At 44.1% G+C, this 17,828-nt stretch overlaps 1 protein-coding gene across 15 annotated transcripts in view; it reads left to right on the top strand.

Moving 5' to 3' along the window:
- The first annotated feature begins 6,843 nt into the window (after window positions 1-6,843).
- LOC126266709 (protein held out wings) overlaps window positions 6,844-17,828 on the top strand; it is a 386,961-nt gene continuing 375,976 nt past the window's right edge. For 13 of the 15 annotated variants that reach the window (XM_049971217.1, XM_049971182.1, XM_049971232.1 and 10 more), the window contains exon 1: window positions 6,880-7,083. In XM_049971217.1, coding sequence (XP_049827174.1) covers window positions 6,960-7,083 — 124 coding nt within the window. In that variant the 5' untranslated portion in view covers window positions 6,880-6,959. Of the gene's footprint in view, window positions 7,084-17,828 lie in introns of all 15 variants that reach the window. The other 2 variants (XM_049971162.1, XM_049971258.1) reach the window with 2 other exon arrangements.

Here is a 17,828-nt window from a genome sequence, read left to right on the forward strand (position 1 = left end):
TTCCGTTCAACTGTTCTTCCAGGTCCTTTGCTGACAGAATTACAATGTTATTGGCGAACCTCAAAATTTTTATCTCTGACTGACGTACGAGCAAAAAGTGCGGATAGCATCCCAAAAGCGGTATTTGTGTTGTAGCCCCACTCTAGTCAGTAACTGAGCAGGGATCGGACACTGGTGTCTAAAATGGTAAAATACTTGCCAGACCTACAATGCCGGACCAGAAGGACGAAAAACAATCATAATAAAGTTCTTTGCAAAAACAGACACAATGTCTTATGGGACAACAGCAATCAGTGAAATTATACCGTTACTTAAAAACCGTCTTGATTGCAAATATTTTTATTCATATGACCGGTTTCGGTTCATTCAGAACCATATTCAGATCTGATATTTCAGTTACAGGAGTAACCCGTCCAAATCCAGCAGTTTTCACATGCTACGTCACATGTGTTCTGAATGAACCGAAACCGGTCATATGAATAAAAATATTTGCAATCAAGACGGTTTTTAAGTAACAGTATAATAATGTTCATTCCGAACAAATTTTGCAAAAAGTGGAAATTACGCTGCAAACAGCATGTAAATGAAAACGCTTCCTTTCAACAGACGATTTTACTGTGGATTGTGGCAAAGCTAAGTTTCGAAAAGATCGTGAGTAGTTGTGTCCATTTGATTTTGTCTTCCGGCGGAAGTCCGGTTAGGTAACACGTTATTGGCTGTTAAGTAGTTTTCCATGTAAGATAATGTTCAGCACCGACATTTTCTCTCTCAATCGTTAAACGATGCAGTAAGCGAATGCAGTTAACAATATCGTCGAGCACCACCATAAAAAGTTTTAACAAATTGGATAAAAATGAATAACATTTATCGCCTAGAAAACGAAGATACAGTCATACCACGCTTGGGCAAAGCAGTGCTGGCCGGTGTGGCCGAGTGATTATAGCCGCTTCAGTCTGGAACCGCGCGACCGCAGGTTCGAATGCTGCCTCGGGCATGGTTGTGTGTGATGTCCTTAGGTTAGATAGGTTTAAGTAGTGCTATGTTCTAGGAGACTGATGAGCTCAGATGTTAAGTCCCAAGTGCTCAGAGCCATTTGAACTATTTTGGCAAAGCAGTGGCAATAGGATTTTTGGGTCTTCCGTGTAACATATGCAGAAAGATCTAAATACTTATGATTTGCTAAATGTTCCACCACCTCTTTTATCTGGTAACCGCCAACATTAATGTTAAAGAACTTATAATTAGCTTCAACCGGTCATTGGGACACAATAGAACCATCATGCTTGTAGCTATTCAGCGTAGAGCCAGATTGAGCAGGGCAGATAATACGAATAATTTTTCAAACTACACTACTTAAGCAGTTACAAAATTTCTAACAAATTCATTAGTCACCCACTATTTTTCTGAAAACATTGACACCGGAATTTTCATTTTTAACAGTCCCACACATAGCTTTAGTAATAAGCCCACATCACACTCTATAAATCACTGTGATTTGCATGGCAAAGGGTACTTCCTACTCTACCAGTTATTAAGGCGTCTCCCCGTTCCATTCACGTATGGTGCACGTGAATAGAGACTTTAAACCCTCTTTGTGCTTTGTAATTTATCTAATCTTGTCCTCTAGAACACTGTGCGTGCCATACGATATCTGCTTTGCAATTTTCGCAACTCCGCTACGAAAGGAAAACGCTAGGTTTCTGAGAGATTAATCAGAAAATACAATCGGAATTCGGTAAAGTACATGATTTCTTTTCAATTTACGCAGTGTCATTTACAAGAATAAAACGTAGCTAGCTGCATATCGTTTTGATTTCAACAACTTCAGTACGAAATAAAATGGAAAACTTACGTGATATATTTAAGAATGCTTTTTCGCTCACTCTTAGAGCAGCTTCTAGGCTGTAATAATGTTGCACAATATTTCGTATTGTGCAGTATTATTGACCATCTATGGATGAGAATGAAAGTTGCCAAATATATTAACGGATCTACCAAAACTAAATTTTTATTCCTAAAACTGGTTGTACTCTACCGTCTCTGGCTAGTTTTGTATAACTTGGCCAGCTCAGTCTCAAATATGTGTAAGACAAACTGTGTATTTTGAGTGATTTGTTGTCTTGTGTAAACCGAATTGTATTATTAGCCGTCACAGAAATATAGGGAATTATATCTGGACACAAATGTTACAGTTAGTAAGAAAGTTAAATAAACTGGAGACTAATTATGAGAAATACAACGAAGGGCAAAGGTGAAGCTGGCGAGCTACTAGAACTAACACTTCGGTACTTTCGATGTCAAGAACTTTTTAGCAGAGGCTGTAAATCACTTCTTATTAAAATGTAACCATTTTTTCAGCATTTAATACGTGTACGCAATTTTTCTTGCCTTTATGTATTTTTTAAGCTTTTTGTAATAGCTTGAGTGTGGCTACGCTGCACTTACGAAATTTAGGTCTTCAGAACTCTATATTTTCCTAAGTATTGCGTGTACAAATACGATCGATACATGAATACAGCCAGAAATTCACCAAGTTCGCATTTTGCACTCTGCAAATGTTGTATGAGTGCACCTCTGGTTACACGATACACGTGCAAGCAGTTCCATGCCTTATGTACCAACATCATGTCCGTGGTCGTCACAGCAGCACTCATGCCTTCTCTCAACTGTTTCAGTGTTCTTGGCAGTTGGGGATACGTAAACACGGTCCTTAATGTACCTCCCCCCCAAAGGAAATAGTTAGAACGTGTTAGGTGAAGCGGCCTGAGGTATCAAGGAGTCAGAGCCATACGTCGCCACCAATACGCCCAATCCAGCGATGAGGAAGTTCATCATTTAGGTAGCAAAGAAAATCCATATTTCAGTGAGGGAGTGTTGATGGAAGGTGAAATTCTCGGAATCAGCAGTCAGTTCTGGAAACGACCACAACTGCAACATATCAAAGTAAGTGGTACCCTTCCCAGTGTTCTCATAGAGGGAAAACGGCCCATGCAGCTTCGTGTGCAATGTAAACCTTCGGCGAATCTCCTTCATGAGCCACAATTTCGGGAGGAGTTACGGTGCCCCACACTCTCACATTGTTGCGATTAACCGTTCCTGACAAATGGTTTCTTCGTCGCTGAATACCAGCTTGGAAGCGAAATATTCATGGTCATTCTTTGTCGCCATTTTGTCGAGGCGCTGCACTCGTAACGCCAACTAGTGGATACACTGCAGACTTGGTACGTTTACTGTTATATTCTACATCTACATCTTCATCTACATTTATACTCCGCAAGCCACCCAACGGTGTGTGGCGGAGGGCACCTTACGTGCCACTGTCATTACCTCCCCTTCCTGTTCCAGTCCCGTATCGCTCGCGGGAAGAACAACTGCCGGAAAGCCTCCGTGCGCGCTCCAATCTCTCAAATTTTACATTCGTGATCTCGGGAAGTATAAGTAGGGGGAAGCAATATATCCGATACCTCATCCAGAAACTCACCCTCTCGAAACCTGGACAGCGAGCTACACCGTGACGCAGAGCGCTTCTCTTGCAGAGTCTGCCACTTGAATTTGCTAAACATCTCCGTAACGCTATCACGCTTACCAAATAACCCTGTGACGAAACGTGCCACTGTTCTTTGGATCTTCTCTATCTCATCCGTCAACCCGACCTGGTACGGATCCCACACTGATGAGCAATACTCAAGTATAGGTCGAACGAGTGTTTTGTAAGCCACCTCCTTTGTTGATGAACTACATTTTCTAAGGACTCTCCCAATGAATCTCAACCTGGCACCCGCCTTACCAACAATTACACACCATAAGGCTGGCAAAACTCTATAGACTTCTGGGAGTTCTAAGATTTTTTGCATGTAATACTTCGATAAACGTAGGTATAGAACTTTGAAAACGAATGAATCTCTTATAGTAGCCCTGTGCAACAAATGAGCGAGGCGTCCACCCCCAGAGAGTTCCGACAGTCATCTGATCCATGTATCCTCAAGTCCCTTAGTATATTTTCATGTGTCAGTCTTCTCCTCTTCTTGTATGACATCTTGATCCATCTATGCTTTCTCTGTTTCTTCCCGCGAGCGCAAAGCCAGCCCAAGGACAAAATAACAGCTGGCGTCCATATCCGCCATGTTGCCACCACCGACATTTGACGTGAAGTCTGTGCAGTATCATTCAGCTGCTGCGCTGTCTGAAGCCAGCAGACAATACAGGGCGGTCCATTGTTCGTGTCCGGGCCAAATATCTCACGAAATAAGCATCAAACGAGAAAACTACAAAGAACGAAACTTGTCTAGCTTGAAGCGGGAAACCAGATGGCGCTATGGTTGGCCCGCTAGATGGCGCTGCCATAGGTCAAACGGATATCAACTGCATTTTTTAAAATAGGAACCCCCGTTTTTTATTACATATTCGTGTAGTACGTAAAGAAATATGAATGTTTTAGTTGGAACACTTTTTTCGCTTTCTAACAGATGGCGCTGTAATAGTCACAAACGTATAAGTACGTGGTATCACGTAACATTCCGCCAGTGCGGACGGTATTTGCTTCGTGATACATTACCCGTGTTAAAATGGACCGTTTACCAACTGCGGAAATGGTCGATATCGTGATGATGTATGGCTATTGTGATCAAAATGCCCAACGGGCGTGTGCTATGTATGCTGCTCGGTATCCTGGACGACGTCATCCAAGTGTCCGGACCGTTCGCCGGATAGTTACGTTATTTAAGAAAACAGGAAGAGTTCAGCCACATGTGAAACGTCAACCGCGACCTGCAACAAACGATGATGCCCAAGTAGGTGTTTTAGCTGCTGTCGCGGCTAATCCGCATATCAGTAGCAGGCAAACTGCGCGAGAATCGGGAATCTCAAAAACGTCGGTGTTGAGAATGCTACATCAACATCGATTGCACCAGTACCATATTTCTATGCTCTATGCATGGCGACGACTTTGAACGTCGTGTACAGTTCTGCCACTGGGCACAAGAGAAATTATGGGACGATGACAGACTTTTTGCACGCGTTCTATTTAGTGACGAAGCGTCATTCACCGACAGCGGTAACGTAAACCGACATAGTATGCACTATTGGCCAACGGAAAATCCGCGATGGCTACGACAAGTGGAACATCAGCGACGTTGGTGGGTTAATGTATGGTGCGGCATTATGGGAGGAAGGCTAATTGGCCCCCATTTTATCGATGGCAATCTAAATGGTGCAATGTATGCTGATTTCCAACGTAATGTTCTATCGATGTTACTACAAGATGTTTCACAGCATGACAGAATGGCGATGTAATTCCAACATGATGGGTGTCCGGCACTTAGCTCGCGTGCGGTTGAAGAGGTATTGAACAGCATATTTCACGACAGATGGATTGGTCGTTGGAGCACCACACCATGGCCCGCACGTTCACCGGATCTGACGTCCCCGGATTTCTTTGTGTGGGGAAAGTTGAAGGATATTTGCTATCGTGATCCACCGACAACGTCTGACAACACGCGTCAGCGCAATGTCAATGCATGTGCGAACATTACGGAAGGCCAACTGCTCGCTGTTGAGAGGAATGACTTTACATGCATTGCCCAGTGTATTGAGGTTGACGGACATCATTTTGAGCGTTTATTGCATTAATGTGGTATTTACACGTAATCACGCTGTTACAACATGCGTTCTCAGAAATGATATGTTCACGAAGGTACATGTATCACACTGGAACAACCGAAATAAAATGTTCAAACGTACCTACGTTCTGTATTTTAATTTAAATACCTACCTGCTACCAACTGTTCGTCTAAAATTCTGAGCCATATGTTTGTGACTATTACAGCGCCATCTATCACAAAGCGAAAAGAGTGCTCCAACTAAAACATTCATATTTCTTCACGTACTACACGAATATGTAATAAAAAACGGGGGTTCCTATTTAAAACCGAGCGAGGTGGCGCAATAGTTAGGATACTGGACTCGAATCGGGAGAAGGACGGTTCACTCACGTGTCCGGCCATCCTGATTTAGGTTTTCCGTGATTTCCCTAAATCGCTCCAGGGAAATTCCGGGATGGTTCCTTTGGAAGGGCACGGCCGGCTTCCTTCTCCGTCCTTCCCTAACCCGATGAGACCGATGACCTCGCTGTCCGGTCTTCTCCCCCAACCGATCCGATTCTATTAAAAAAAAAAAAAAAAAAAAATAACGCTGTTGATATACGTTTGACCTATGGCAGCACCATCTAGCGGGCCAACCATATGCCATCTGGTTTCCCCCTTCAAGTTACACGAGTTTCGTTCATTGTAGTTTTTTCGTTTGACGCTTATGTCTGGCCCCGTCACGATCAATGGACCACCCCTTGTATTGCACAAGTCTATTGTCCAGTGTTATTGACAGTCTAGAGCCCCGCGTAAGACGAACGGTATCAGCTATACGCTGTTGTCCAAAGCTCCGTCACGAGCACCTGATGAAAGCTAAGGGCTACGCCTTGTGTTTTTCACTGCTCGCTTCCACGCCGTCAGGAGACCTCTGTAGAGCAAGATGATACCCGTGCTGCAATGTCGCGAACAGGACACGAGAAATCCACTTTTTGTGGTTCCGCATTACGCGCCGTGGAGTAGTGTCAGGAAGTAATGGCTCTCCGCAGAAGGATGGGATCCGCGCGAGTGGGATGCCATCGGAAAATCGCGAGAAAATGGATGCTGGGCGTCGCGTCGGCGTCGTGGCCCTATAAGGCATGCGCGGCGGGGCAGAGTGCGCAGCCGCCGGCCCGTGGCGGCGCGCCGCGGCGCGGCCGTCCTCCCCCCCACATAGACCCGTCCGATCCGGTCGCGCCGGCGCAGCGCGGCGGCCACGGCGCAGCCGCTCCGCGCATGCGCCGCCGGCTCGGCCCCAGCGGCCTTCCGCGCCGCCAGTGCCGCTAGGAACCTGCGAGTGTGAGCAGTGCCTTCCTGCCAGCTCTGCTCTGAGTCGCGACCATGAGTGATCCCAACCCCAGCACGCAGAGTATAGCGGACTACCTGGCGCAGTTGCTCAAGGACAAGAAGCAGCTGGCTGCTTTTCCCAATGTCTTCATACACGTCGAGAGGCTCCTGGACGAAGGTAAGCTGCCGCCACAGGGGGAAAAATCTAGGACGGAAACATTCGCGTCGGATGTCAGCGGCGCCTCCTCCTCTGCGTGGGTGTGTTGAGTGTCCGCGAGTGCCGTGGTGCTCCTTCGTCAACTTCGCTCTCTTTCCTGCGTGTGCATTGTTACGCAACCGCTTGTGCCGGGTCTTATTTTCTATCTGGTGGTATTCCTGTTTTAGTGGAAGGTGGTGTGCGTGCATGTGCAAGGCGGTGACTCGGGCCGGATCATATGATGAGTATTTTCGCACCTCGGCTACGTCACGTGCTATTCTTAGGACAAGCGAAGGCGCGCAGCTGCAACGGTGCGACGACGCTTCCGCGAGCTTCAAGGGCTTTCCTGCTACTGTGTGCTGTGCTCCGGTGGAGAGAACCCAGATACGCAAATCTCAAGACTGTGGTCCCACAAATGTGTTCCTGTCGGCAGTCGGAGATGCGCTTGTATTTCCTGTTAATGCAGCAACGGGGTCACTACAAGTGCCCAGACTGACGTATTTTTAGGAGACACGCGCTTCTGCTCGTACTTCTGCTCGTTCCGCCAGATGGTGAGAGCCTTTTTGAGAACGAAATTTGTCATTCGTGCTGCTCCAGGATGTAGTCCATTGCAACTTTAGGCCAGAACTTTTTTTTTCACGTCGTTTCATATGTAATTTGCATAGAGGTAGCTTTCTTTTCCTTGCCGTTCCATTCTAGTAATCGTCACCACACGCAAATAGCATTTAAAAATTGCGTTGTCGCTAATCATGTCCGTCATTAATAGGGCCTGCGGATAGTCCGTGTCACTTACTGCGTACAGACTATGATATGCTTTTTCCTTTGTCTTGGACGATTCGGAGAAGGCGGGGGTTGTGGGCGAGATAGGCGCTCGCAAGGACGGGACGGGCGCGCGCACCCCGCCGCATTCCTTAGCGCTACTGCCTGGGCGGCAGCCATCTTGAGAGGAGTGCCTGTCTGCTTCCCCCCTCCCCTCCCTCCCGCTGCCAAAGTCTTTCTGTTCTCTCCAGCGCAGACCACAAAGTGCCAGAACAGAGCGACAGGTTCAGGGTAGGGTGGAGACTGTTGCTTCCTTCCCTGCGCATATACAGGATGGTTGGTAATTTGAAAACGTCAACAACCAACGTAAAGGAGATGCAATAGATGTGTGTCAGTGCGCGCAACAGTTGTTTGCTCCCCGTTTTTCCCTTGTACTTTCCCCTTCTATAAGAGAAATGGTGCAAAGGCTCGAATATCTCTGTTCTCCGCATAAGCCTATGTAAGTTCTAGTGTTTTTACGCTTTCCACTTGTTTACAGTGCCGCCACGAACATTTATTCAAAGAAAGGCCTAGGCGGTGATAGTGAGGGACAGATATGCATAAAGATTGTGTCACTTCCGCTGTCTTTATCGTAGAACGGCACTTTTGTTTTGTTGGCTTGCTTTCTGTGTTTTATCAAATCCTACTCTGTCCGATTTGCGATCAAGGTTGAGATCAGTTACGATATTCCAAACCTGTCCACTGGCAAGTTCTATTCCAAAACGTCTCTGATACGGTATGTAAGTTTGTAGAGAAGTTACAAACAAGTCAAAATATTCAAAACAACGAGAACCCGTACGATTGGAATAAGTAATAAATAATAGATAATGTTACCCGAGAAGGAGGTGGTGTCATGCCAGTCTTCACCGAAGGACGTGTAGACAGCGAACATTTTAAGATAATTCCGTTCGGATTAATATTTACATTGCACGATCTGCGTAACCCCGAAGAGACCATTGTAGATGCTTTTAAGTGCGAAGCTAGAGTTCTCACGCGGTTCATTTTTATGCTGCGAAGAACATGAGAAATCAATTCCGTACGTTTTTCTCTGGTTTTTTTTTTTTTTTTACTAATCTAGACGCAAAAATGTACAGAAACTAAGGAAGATCGTAAACAAATCGTTTGTAGCTTTGCTGTTGTATAATTCTGTTGCAGCTACGCGTCTTGAGCAGATGATACAGTATTGCTTTTACATATCATCACTTGGCGATTTTCGTTTACTTAGCAGTTACTAATGCCGCCTATTTCTATATCGGAATTTGGCACTGCGCCTCCGGTTCTGAATGCGTCAGGAATCAAATAAATGGTACGAGCCGATGAAGCAGGTAGAGTTTAGTGGCGGTCCTGTGCGATGTCGTGTTCTGACGTGCAGTCTCAGGGAGTGTAAGTTCCACAAGTGTCAGTGCTCAGCTGACATTGCGTGACGTTGATATCGCTGAACACTGGTGTCACAGGCGAGGGACCTGTCGCGTGTAAACACGCAGTGTTGTACTCACAACAGCTTGTGCTGTGCCCGGACGTAGGCCTAAGCAACGAAGCGCAGTAGAGTGACACTGAATGTCCCCAGGGGTCCTTTTCCTGACTCCTCTGCCTTCGCTGTTTAGTAACTTGCGTACATAGCACACAGCCGGTCGCAGTTCATGCGTACTGCGCCTTCCACCCCCCTACTGTTGCTGCAAAATCAGTTCTGCAGCAAGGGGGGGGGGGAGGGTGCGCCATAAGTCTGCGTAGGGTTATTATGGTTGGTCTGACCTCAACATATTCGTAGCGGATCAGATCTTATTAGAGCACATATCAGAACAACGTAAAGAACGATGTCAACATTCACTTTCTGGGATTTAAAGGCACCGTGACGGTTACAGCTGGTGGAGAACCAGTGTTCTGTGGCCTTCGACTGATACTGAGGGGAAAAAAGCAGGACACAGAACTTGGTTTACACCCTAGTAATTTTATGATGTGACTCCTGATGGGGAACAAAAATGTTTCCTCAACGATGTCTTTGCAGATTCATTATCACGTCGTAAGAGTCAAGACACGGGTTGCTCAGTTTGCGTGATGTTACTCCAAACTAGAAAGGTGTCGCTTTAATAACTACTTTATGTATAGAAGTTGGCTGTTTTCATCTTCAACGGACTCCGACATTAATTCCAAAACATGCGCCTTACAGTGTTCCACGGTTACAAGATTGTGGAATGTTGAAATAATCGTGGTGATGTAAGGGGAGAAACGGAGACTCATAGATGCCAACCATCTTAACGCAGCACACACAAGTATTTCAATACTCTTGTCGTTCGCAATATTTTAGTTGCAACGGGGTCAACAAGCACGACAAACTTGAAAGAAAGTGGTTTCTTACGCTGCCCGTCTTTTTACATCGGTTTCATTATTATTATTTCCATACGAAGTAAAATTTGTGTAAAAATGGCCTTTTTATGATCTTTTGCCTTCGTTAAATATTCATTATCCAGTAACTTGTAATTAAGTATAAAGATATTCTTTGACAAAGAAACCAAATTTTTAATAACTGCTAATTACGCGGTTGCTTCGATATTTTAGTTGTTGCACATCTAATACGCAAGAATAGAGATAAATAATTCTTCAAAAAGTGCTAAAAGTCAGAATTGATATTTATTCCATCACCTGTGCACATAAACGCTGGGCGTAATGGGTGACGTAAATTGTGTGAAGGTTTGTAAGTGACGACGGAATTATGGGGGATTTAAGTGCCACTACATACTAGTCCCACTGAGCAAAAGGTGATGTTATTAAATCATTTTTAGAAGCTATTGTACACATTAGCTCCATTCATTTCTGAAAATAATTTGTATAGATTATAGTGTAGACTTTCTTGGCGATTTTCGGTGACGTAATTTTCATGGCATGCACAAAGAAAGTTGTTACTCGACTGATACACCAATGTTTTGTCCATGGTTTTTGTTGTTAAAGCGCATCTAAACCGCCACACATTTGATGCCCTTCATCCTCATTGCAAATGTCTGCTTTTATGTAGTTCATTGCAGCACACCTGAAGAATAAAAACCGCCCAAGTCGAAGTTGCTAGTTTTGCGTGTTTATGCTGAGAGACTTAACGAAAAAGATTATTGGTTTGCTATCGTTGCCTAGGAAACCCAGCTGATGGATATCTACACTGAACCGAATTTCTCTTTACGCAGCTATAATTGATCCTTTATTGCCCGTGAAAATGTATGTCGGACTTCGAGAAACGATTGGCATAATACGTCGAAGGTGAAGTTGTCTCGGTGTTAGAAAATTTCTCTCAGCAGTGACGTGTTTAGAAATGCTTGAAAACCGCCATCGGTCTGGAGGGAATCTATTTAGGGTATCATTGGCTTCTTGAAAACGGGTATGTCTGTCCGCGTTTGCAAATTCCGCAGAAGTTCCACGAGGGGACGGCAGTTTTCAGGGTAGGATCCAACACTATCAAAGTCCAGCAGCGTAGAAAGTAAATTTCAAATTGTTTAGTAAGTTCTCAGAGCATTTCTGTGTTCGGTTACTGATTTCTCCTATTTTTTATTTATTTTCATTATTTTGTTTGCAGTGTAGTTTTCAAGGAAGAAGCTGTCAAAGAAGCGAACAGTGTCACGCACATTGTACATACCAGTGCCAAATATCTATTGGTTTTTCAGTATTAGGGTAGGACTTGATGGCTACAGAAATTCATCGTTATTATTTGCCTGTTTCTTAGCGTGTAGCCGAAAACTGGACGCCACAGGATATACTGCTGAACTTTTAATACAAGTTCACATGTTTCAGTGTACGTACGCTCTTCATGTTTCCGTTAGCTTGTTTGGAAATGAGTTTGGAGATAAGATTCTCCGCTGTGACGTATGAGCCAGTAATTAATGGCACGCTTCTGCGAATGCATCGCAAGGGTTAAGGATAATAATGTTTTGTGTAGGCGGTCAATGACAGCTTGAAGAAGCTTCTCAATAAGTGACTGTTTTCGGTCAGTTTAGGACCGTTTACGGGTTATGTGAGAATTCATTATCTGAGCTTCATCCGTCTACTTTTTCCACTTGAATAAATAACTTGGTGGAGTCTACATCTGTATATCCCGAGCTACCTAAACTGAATGTTTAAACTATGGTATTCGTTCCGCCTTTCTCTCTCCAATTAACCCATCCTGTTGGGGGTTTCGGAGATATCAGAAATATCTAGGAATCTCTTGAACAAATGCTCTTCTGCGGACGGTCTTTAGTTACTGTTTGCAGAGATAGTGTAATCGAACAGTAGTGGATTTCTTCTCTTATTTACAGGCAATTCCTTTCATTTATTGACGCTTTGGGTTAGCTGCCAGTTCCTGCACAAAACCATCTATCCTCCGCATGTCTTAGTTATATGTTTTGTGTTCTGCAGATCTACTGTGATAGTCTTCGTTGTTCTACATGCAGTCCCGCATAGTAATTCTGCAGCGCAGTCACAGTATGCATAATTCTATCAGCTTTTATGTACGAGCTGACAGAATTTCACGGGTATTCGTTTTGCCAATTTTCTATCTGAAAAGGTATCAAAAAATGAACAGTTTTTATAGTGAAGTGTTTCATTTCCATATATTCGTGAAAATTATGGAACCACCGTAGAAAGAAACACAGATAATGTATAAATGTATAAGTGCAGTATGTAATTTACAAAATATTATCCCGGACAGTTACCGTATGCTGGGCGCAGCTGGTTGACGTGTTTGCAACACGATTTTGTAGATGTCTGTGTGCCAAAGCTTCTTCATAGCTCTCTAGACGACTGTCATTTTCGCCTACAGCCATTTGCGCTTCGCAGTTGAAAACTGTCAAAAGCTTTGCCACATGCCAGGGATTTTGTTGACTAGACTGTAGGCATGCCTGAGTAGTAAAGAATAGATGCAGTATGCGGCATTCTTTTCACATATATCAATGTTTGACGTCATATCTCCTGATCTGTGTAGTACAATGATATACTTATGCAGGTGCATTTAGCGGCACATAAGGTACTGCCGGGGAAATTTATTGCGAATACAGTTAGTAGCACAGCAGTTATACATTTAAACGGCAGGCATGATAATGCAGCAATTTTCAACGCATCTCATTGTTTAAGACGTCATACCCCCTGAACTGTGATCGGTAGATGATTGTTATTCTCATTGTTGTTGTGGACCAAGTTCGGCTTAGGAGCAAATATCTACGAAAGATACATAAGTTTCTATAATATTTACGGGTAACACTTTTTGTAAAACTTGTTAATGTACGATGCTTGTATAATTGCTTCTCTTATAACGTGAAAATGGCCCCAATCCGTCCGAGATCGGTTGGTTAGTGAAGTGCAGGTATTGTAATGAAGTTTAGTCGCTGTACTGTATTCGGAGCACGCAGTGGAACCGTACTGCCGTAACGGTAGCGACAGCCTCCAGCAATGCGCCTAACGGTGACACGGTGGCCTGAAGCCAGCACGACACCTGAGCTTCATCGCAGACTTCGCTCGTAGATCAACGTTTTTACTGAAGCTGCTCGCTACTTCCTTTGAACAGCTGAACGAAGTTCATCAACACAAGTTTTACGAACCGCGACGCCACATCCGGAGGAGACTTCGGCGAATGTATTCACACTAACGTGGCTAGTGACGTTGGTCGCGTTAGAAACCAGCATGGAAACTCCTTTCCACGAATTCCTGCAAGGCGTCATTCCTCTGTTACTTTTCAGGAAAGTATTTTCATCCAGAAGCTTAATTCACGTGATCTTCCCATTCTGCGCTGTTGCCAAAATTTACAGACTGGGAAAGGAAGAGAATCGAAGCGTTTGAGGCGTGGTTTTCTAAAAGGATGCTCTAAATTAAAATGACTGATTCGTTGAGAAATGTACTTCTTCGCAGAATCTGCGAGGAAAGGGCTACTTGGAAAATACTTGGCTAGAACAAGAGATAATGTGGTCGGATGTGTTAAGTATCCGAGACTTATCTTCCGAGGCACCACAGAGAGCCGTAAGGGCACGAAACTGTAGGATAGGAGAAAGCGTAAAAAAAATTAAAGATCGCTGTATGCAAACGTGTGTTCATTGTATTTAATAGTCGCACGTACTGACCGTCTTAATCAGTGGACTAATCTTTGATCTCCATATTCCCTGGAAACCACTGTACACTTTGTGACATATATTGAAATTTGTTCACGTCCCATTCGCTGTTGGAGTGTGAGATGAATGATTATTTCATTCCCAGCTGTTATTTGTCTTCCTGAGCTTCACCATACAGATTGCAGTAGTTATTCGGAGATGAGGCTAGCACATGAAAGAGTAGCATGGAGGGTTGCAACAAACCAGTTTTTGGGCTGAAGGCAGCAGCATCATCAAGAATATCGTCGAGATTTGTAAGTCGCCAACTGAAAAGTATTGGAATATTCTGCATGCCGGAGTGGCCGTGCGCTACAGTCTGAAACAGCGAGGCCGCTACGGTCGCAGGTTCGAATCCTGCCTCGGGCATGGATGTGTATGATGTCCTTAGGTTAGTTAGGTTTAAGTAGTTCTAAGTTGAGTCTCATAGTGCTCAGAGCCATTTGAACCATTTTTTTAAATCTTCTAAGCAATGCTTTACAACGTGCACAACATCTTTGACTGCCATTCGCGTTTTCTGGCGTATCTGTTCCTCTCTTACCAGTCAGAAGAAGTTATTGGTGTGATACCCTTTTTGTAGCGCTCTAGTGTCAACGTGGTTTAACACTAATTCCACACTCTTGAGCAATATTCTAGTATGACCCCGCAAATGTTTCTTGAACGCTGTCACTCTTAATCAACAGTAGTTCTTCAATATCCTATCAATAAATGAAAGCATTCTGTTTTCTGCACGTACAACTTTGCTTTGTGGTCACCCTACTTCACACGTTGTTTCCTATTAGGTATTAGTACGAGTCGATTCTAGCTGCTACTTATCAGATTGTATAATCAAACTACATTAAGAGGTTGTCACCATTATTTGCAATGTATATTTTGTCAAACGCTTCAACTATTTCGTACAATTTTTATTGGTTACAACTTTCCCGTAGGTACTACTTCCCGCGGAATTATGAATGTATGACAGTAGAAGTGTGTGTGTTTCACTTCCTTGGGGTACATAACACTCTTCTTCCCGTCGTCCTGGTAAATGGAAGATTAAAAATTCGTCGTCGCAGATAAACATTGAAACGTTTCGTAAACATAAATTAACCACGAATACCCAGAACGAAATGACCACGAAACAATTTTCTATTTTGGGTGGCGAAGAGAAGCTATCTAGATGCCATTCCAACCGAGGCAGCTACTCAATAGTGTGACCTGGCTGCTCGGTGTTGCCAGCTCTGACCAGCCAGTAGGCGGGCCCTGTCCGCAGCACTTAATGTGAAAGGGAAGTGCCTCACCCACTAATGAGCTTCGTAGCAGACGCGGAAATTCCACGTTTCCTTCGTGCTGCGGCAGCGGCGTATCGCTTGCCTCCCTGCAGTCGCTATCTGCTCATAGACCCGTATCTCGTCGAAGAGCAGCGTGTCTGGAAGCACTTGGCTGCAGCCTGTCCCATTTTTAGACAAAATGTTGTCGCCCGACGCCAGGACTGCATGCGAAGATAACAGTTCGGGAGATTTAACGCCACCCCCCCCCCCCCCAAAAAAATCGCCCTTATCTCTACTACAGGCAATTCACGTTTGGGTAGTAAAAGCCGTCTTTGTCACAGGAATTCGGTTCTCTCTCGAAGTTGTTTAGGGACTCCGCGATTTGAAAAGAATATTGTGTAGTCGACTGCCATTGCTTCACATTAAATTACACTATCTGCTCTCGAGAATGCGTTGAGTATTCCGTACCGAAGAGCTAATATTACATTAATACATCGTGATGCACGCAGAACAGGAGTTGTGCTCCGATGTTTCTTGAGTGCACAGTGAAAAAAATTCATTGTATTTTAGATTTATTATTTTAGCGGAAAGATTCATTCCCAGGGCTACATTCTACTTTTGACTAACTTTAAATGTATCCAGATTTTATTACACCTCTAACTCAAGTTGAATAGCACGTAAGTTTCTTTATGATGGTCTTATTTTAGTAATCTTCTTTATTCGTATGAATCTTATGGTGAGGGCCCTTCCGTAAGCCACTTTTCTAGTGACGCAGCAGCTCGAAGGCTTATTCCAGCAGGCGGTGTAACCGTGTACTCAAACCAGAGTTCTTGCGTAATATCTGGCGACGCAAGTTACGTCGCGCCCACTACTGTACTATGCTTATCCGTATCGATAACGAACTACAAATCGCCTTGTGTCAAATCTTCATAAGGTATTGAACATCTGAAGAAGAACTTTAACTGCATTTATTACGAGCACTGTGTGTTTGCCCGGATTGTTTTTCTCCATAGATTAAGTAACTGAAAGCCGGCCGTTGTGGGCGAGCGGTTCTAGGCGCTTCAGTCGGGAACCACGCGACCGTTACGGTCGCAGGTTCGAATCCTGCCTCGGGCATGGATGTGTGTGATGTCCTTAGCTTAGTTAAGTTTACTTAGTTCTAAGTCTAGGGGACTGATGACCTCCGATGTTGAGTTCCATAGAGCTTAGAGCCATTGGAAGCATTAAGTAACTGAAAGAAATGTGGAAAGCGCATCGTCTGCCATTGGTAAAATGAATGCAAAAATGGCTCTGAGCGCTATGGGACTTAACATCTGAGGTCATAAGTCCCCTAGAACTAAGAACTACGTAAACCTAACTAACCTAAGGACATCACACATATCCGTGCCCGAGGCAGGATTCGAACCTGCGACCGTAGCAGTCGCGCGGTTCCTGACTGAAGCGCCTAGAAACGCTCGCCCACAACGGCCGGCCAAAATAGGTGCAGAAGCGGCGTTTAAGTATAAACACATGTCGACAAAACGCCGTACTATCTTGTTTAATTACCAACAGTAGCCGGAGGAATGTCAAAAATTTTGTGGTAGCAGATTGATTTTTTTATTTTTTTTAATACTCATTGGGCAGTTGTGTGGTAGAGTTCGCTGATAAATAAAGCGTGAATTCACTATCAAGATGTTTTCTTTAGGACAGTATCTCGGAAGAAGGAAGAGTACGTACCAACTAATTACTGAACAAAGTGACAACAGGGTTACGAGAGTAACTTTCTCTTATGTTAGGGCTTCTGAAGGGTGAAGATATTTTCGAAGAATGGAGGAATAGTGATAGAGTACTTGGTGCATACACATGAGGACGCACCGAATACTCAATTTTAGTTGAGGAAATGTCAACTATGATTTCAGTTATGTCTCGGCGGATGTAAACGGTGACACGCACAATAAATGTTCATTAGGCATAACTGATTCACAAAACGAAACAAATGTGAAATAGTAGTAATGTGTCCATCAGAAGTATTTTACCTAAAGATAGGACATTAAAAGCAAAGGACAGCTTATTGGAACCTAAGCGTTGTTATTTTCAGTGTCATTTCAAAAGATTTGTTTCTAAGTTTGTAATGTCTTCAACAACACTTTACATTCGTCCCACAAGTAAGATCCCAATACTTTCTTTAATCTAGTTTCCGGGCAAGTACATGCGTTGTTGAAAAATTGTTATGCCAATTTTACAACTGTTTGTAGTTGGCAGGTCATTGTGTAAAAGGTCTCGCCCGTTTCTGGTGTTGACCTTTAGTCGGGATCGTATCCTTGTACCGTCTGTGATTCGAGATTACGAGCGAGTGGTGCAGATGCTGTGACTCCCGTAATGAAGAGGCCAAAGTTGAGCACTTGCGCCAGGGGTCAAGTCTGTATAAGCCCTCGTTCTCCTAGTCTGTGCTCCAAGTGGCTGGCCGTGATTGCGGCTCAGCTGCTACCGGACACCGACAGCGATTCCACTATTGTTCTCCAACTCTCTTTTTCTAACGACGCCGGCTGTGGCAGCGACGTTTTCTGAGGCGCAGAATGTGACACCCACATCTTGATTGTCCCAA

Source organism: Schistocerca gregaria, chromosome 1 (assembly GCF_023897955.1).
Source record: "Schistocerca gregaria isolate iqSchGreg1 chromosome 1, iqSchGreg1.2, whole genome shotgun sequence".
Classification (NCBI taxonomy): Eukaryota; Metazoa; Arthropoda; class Insecta; order Orthoptera; family Acrididae; genus Schistocerca; species Schistocerca gregaria.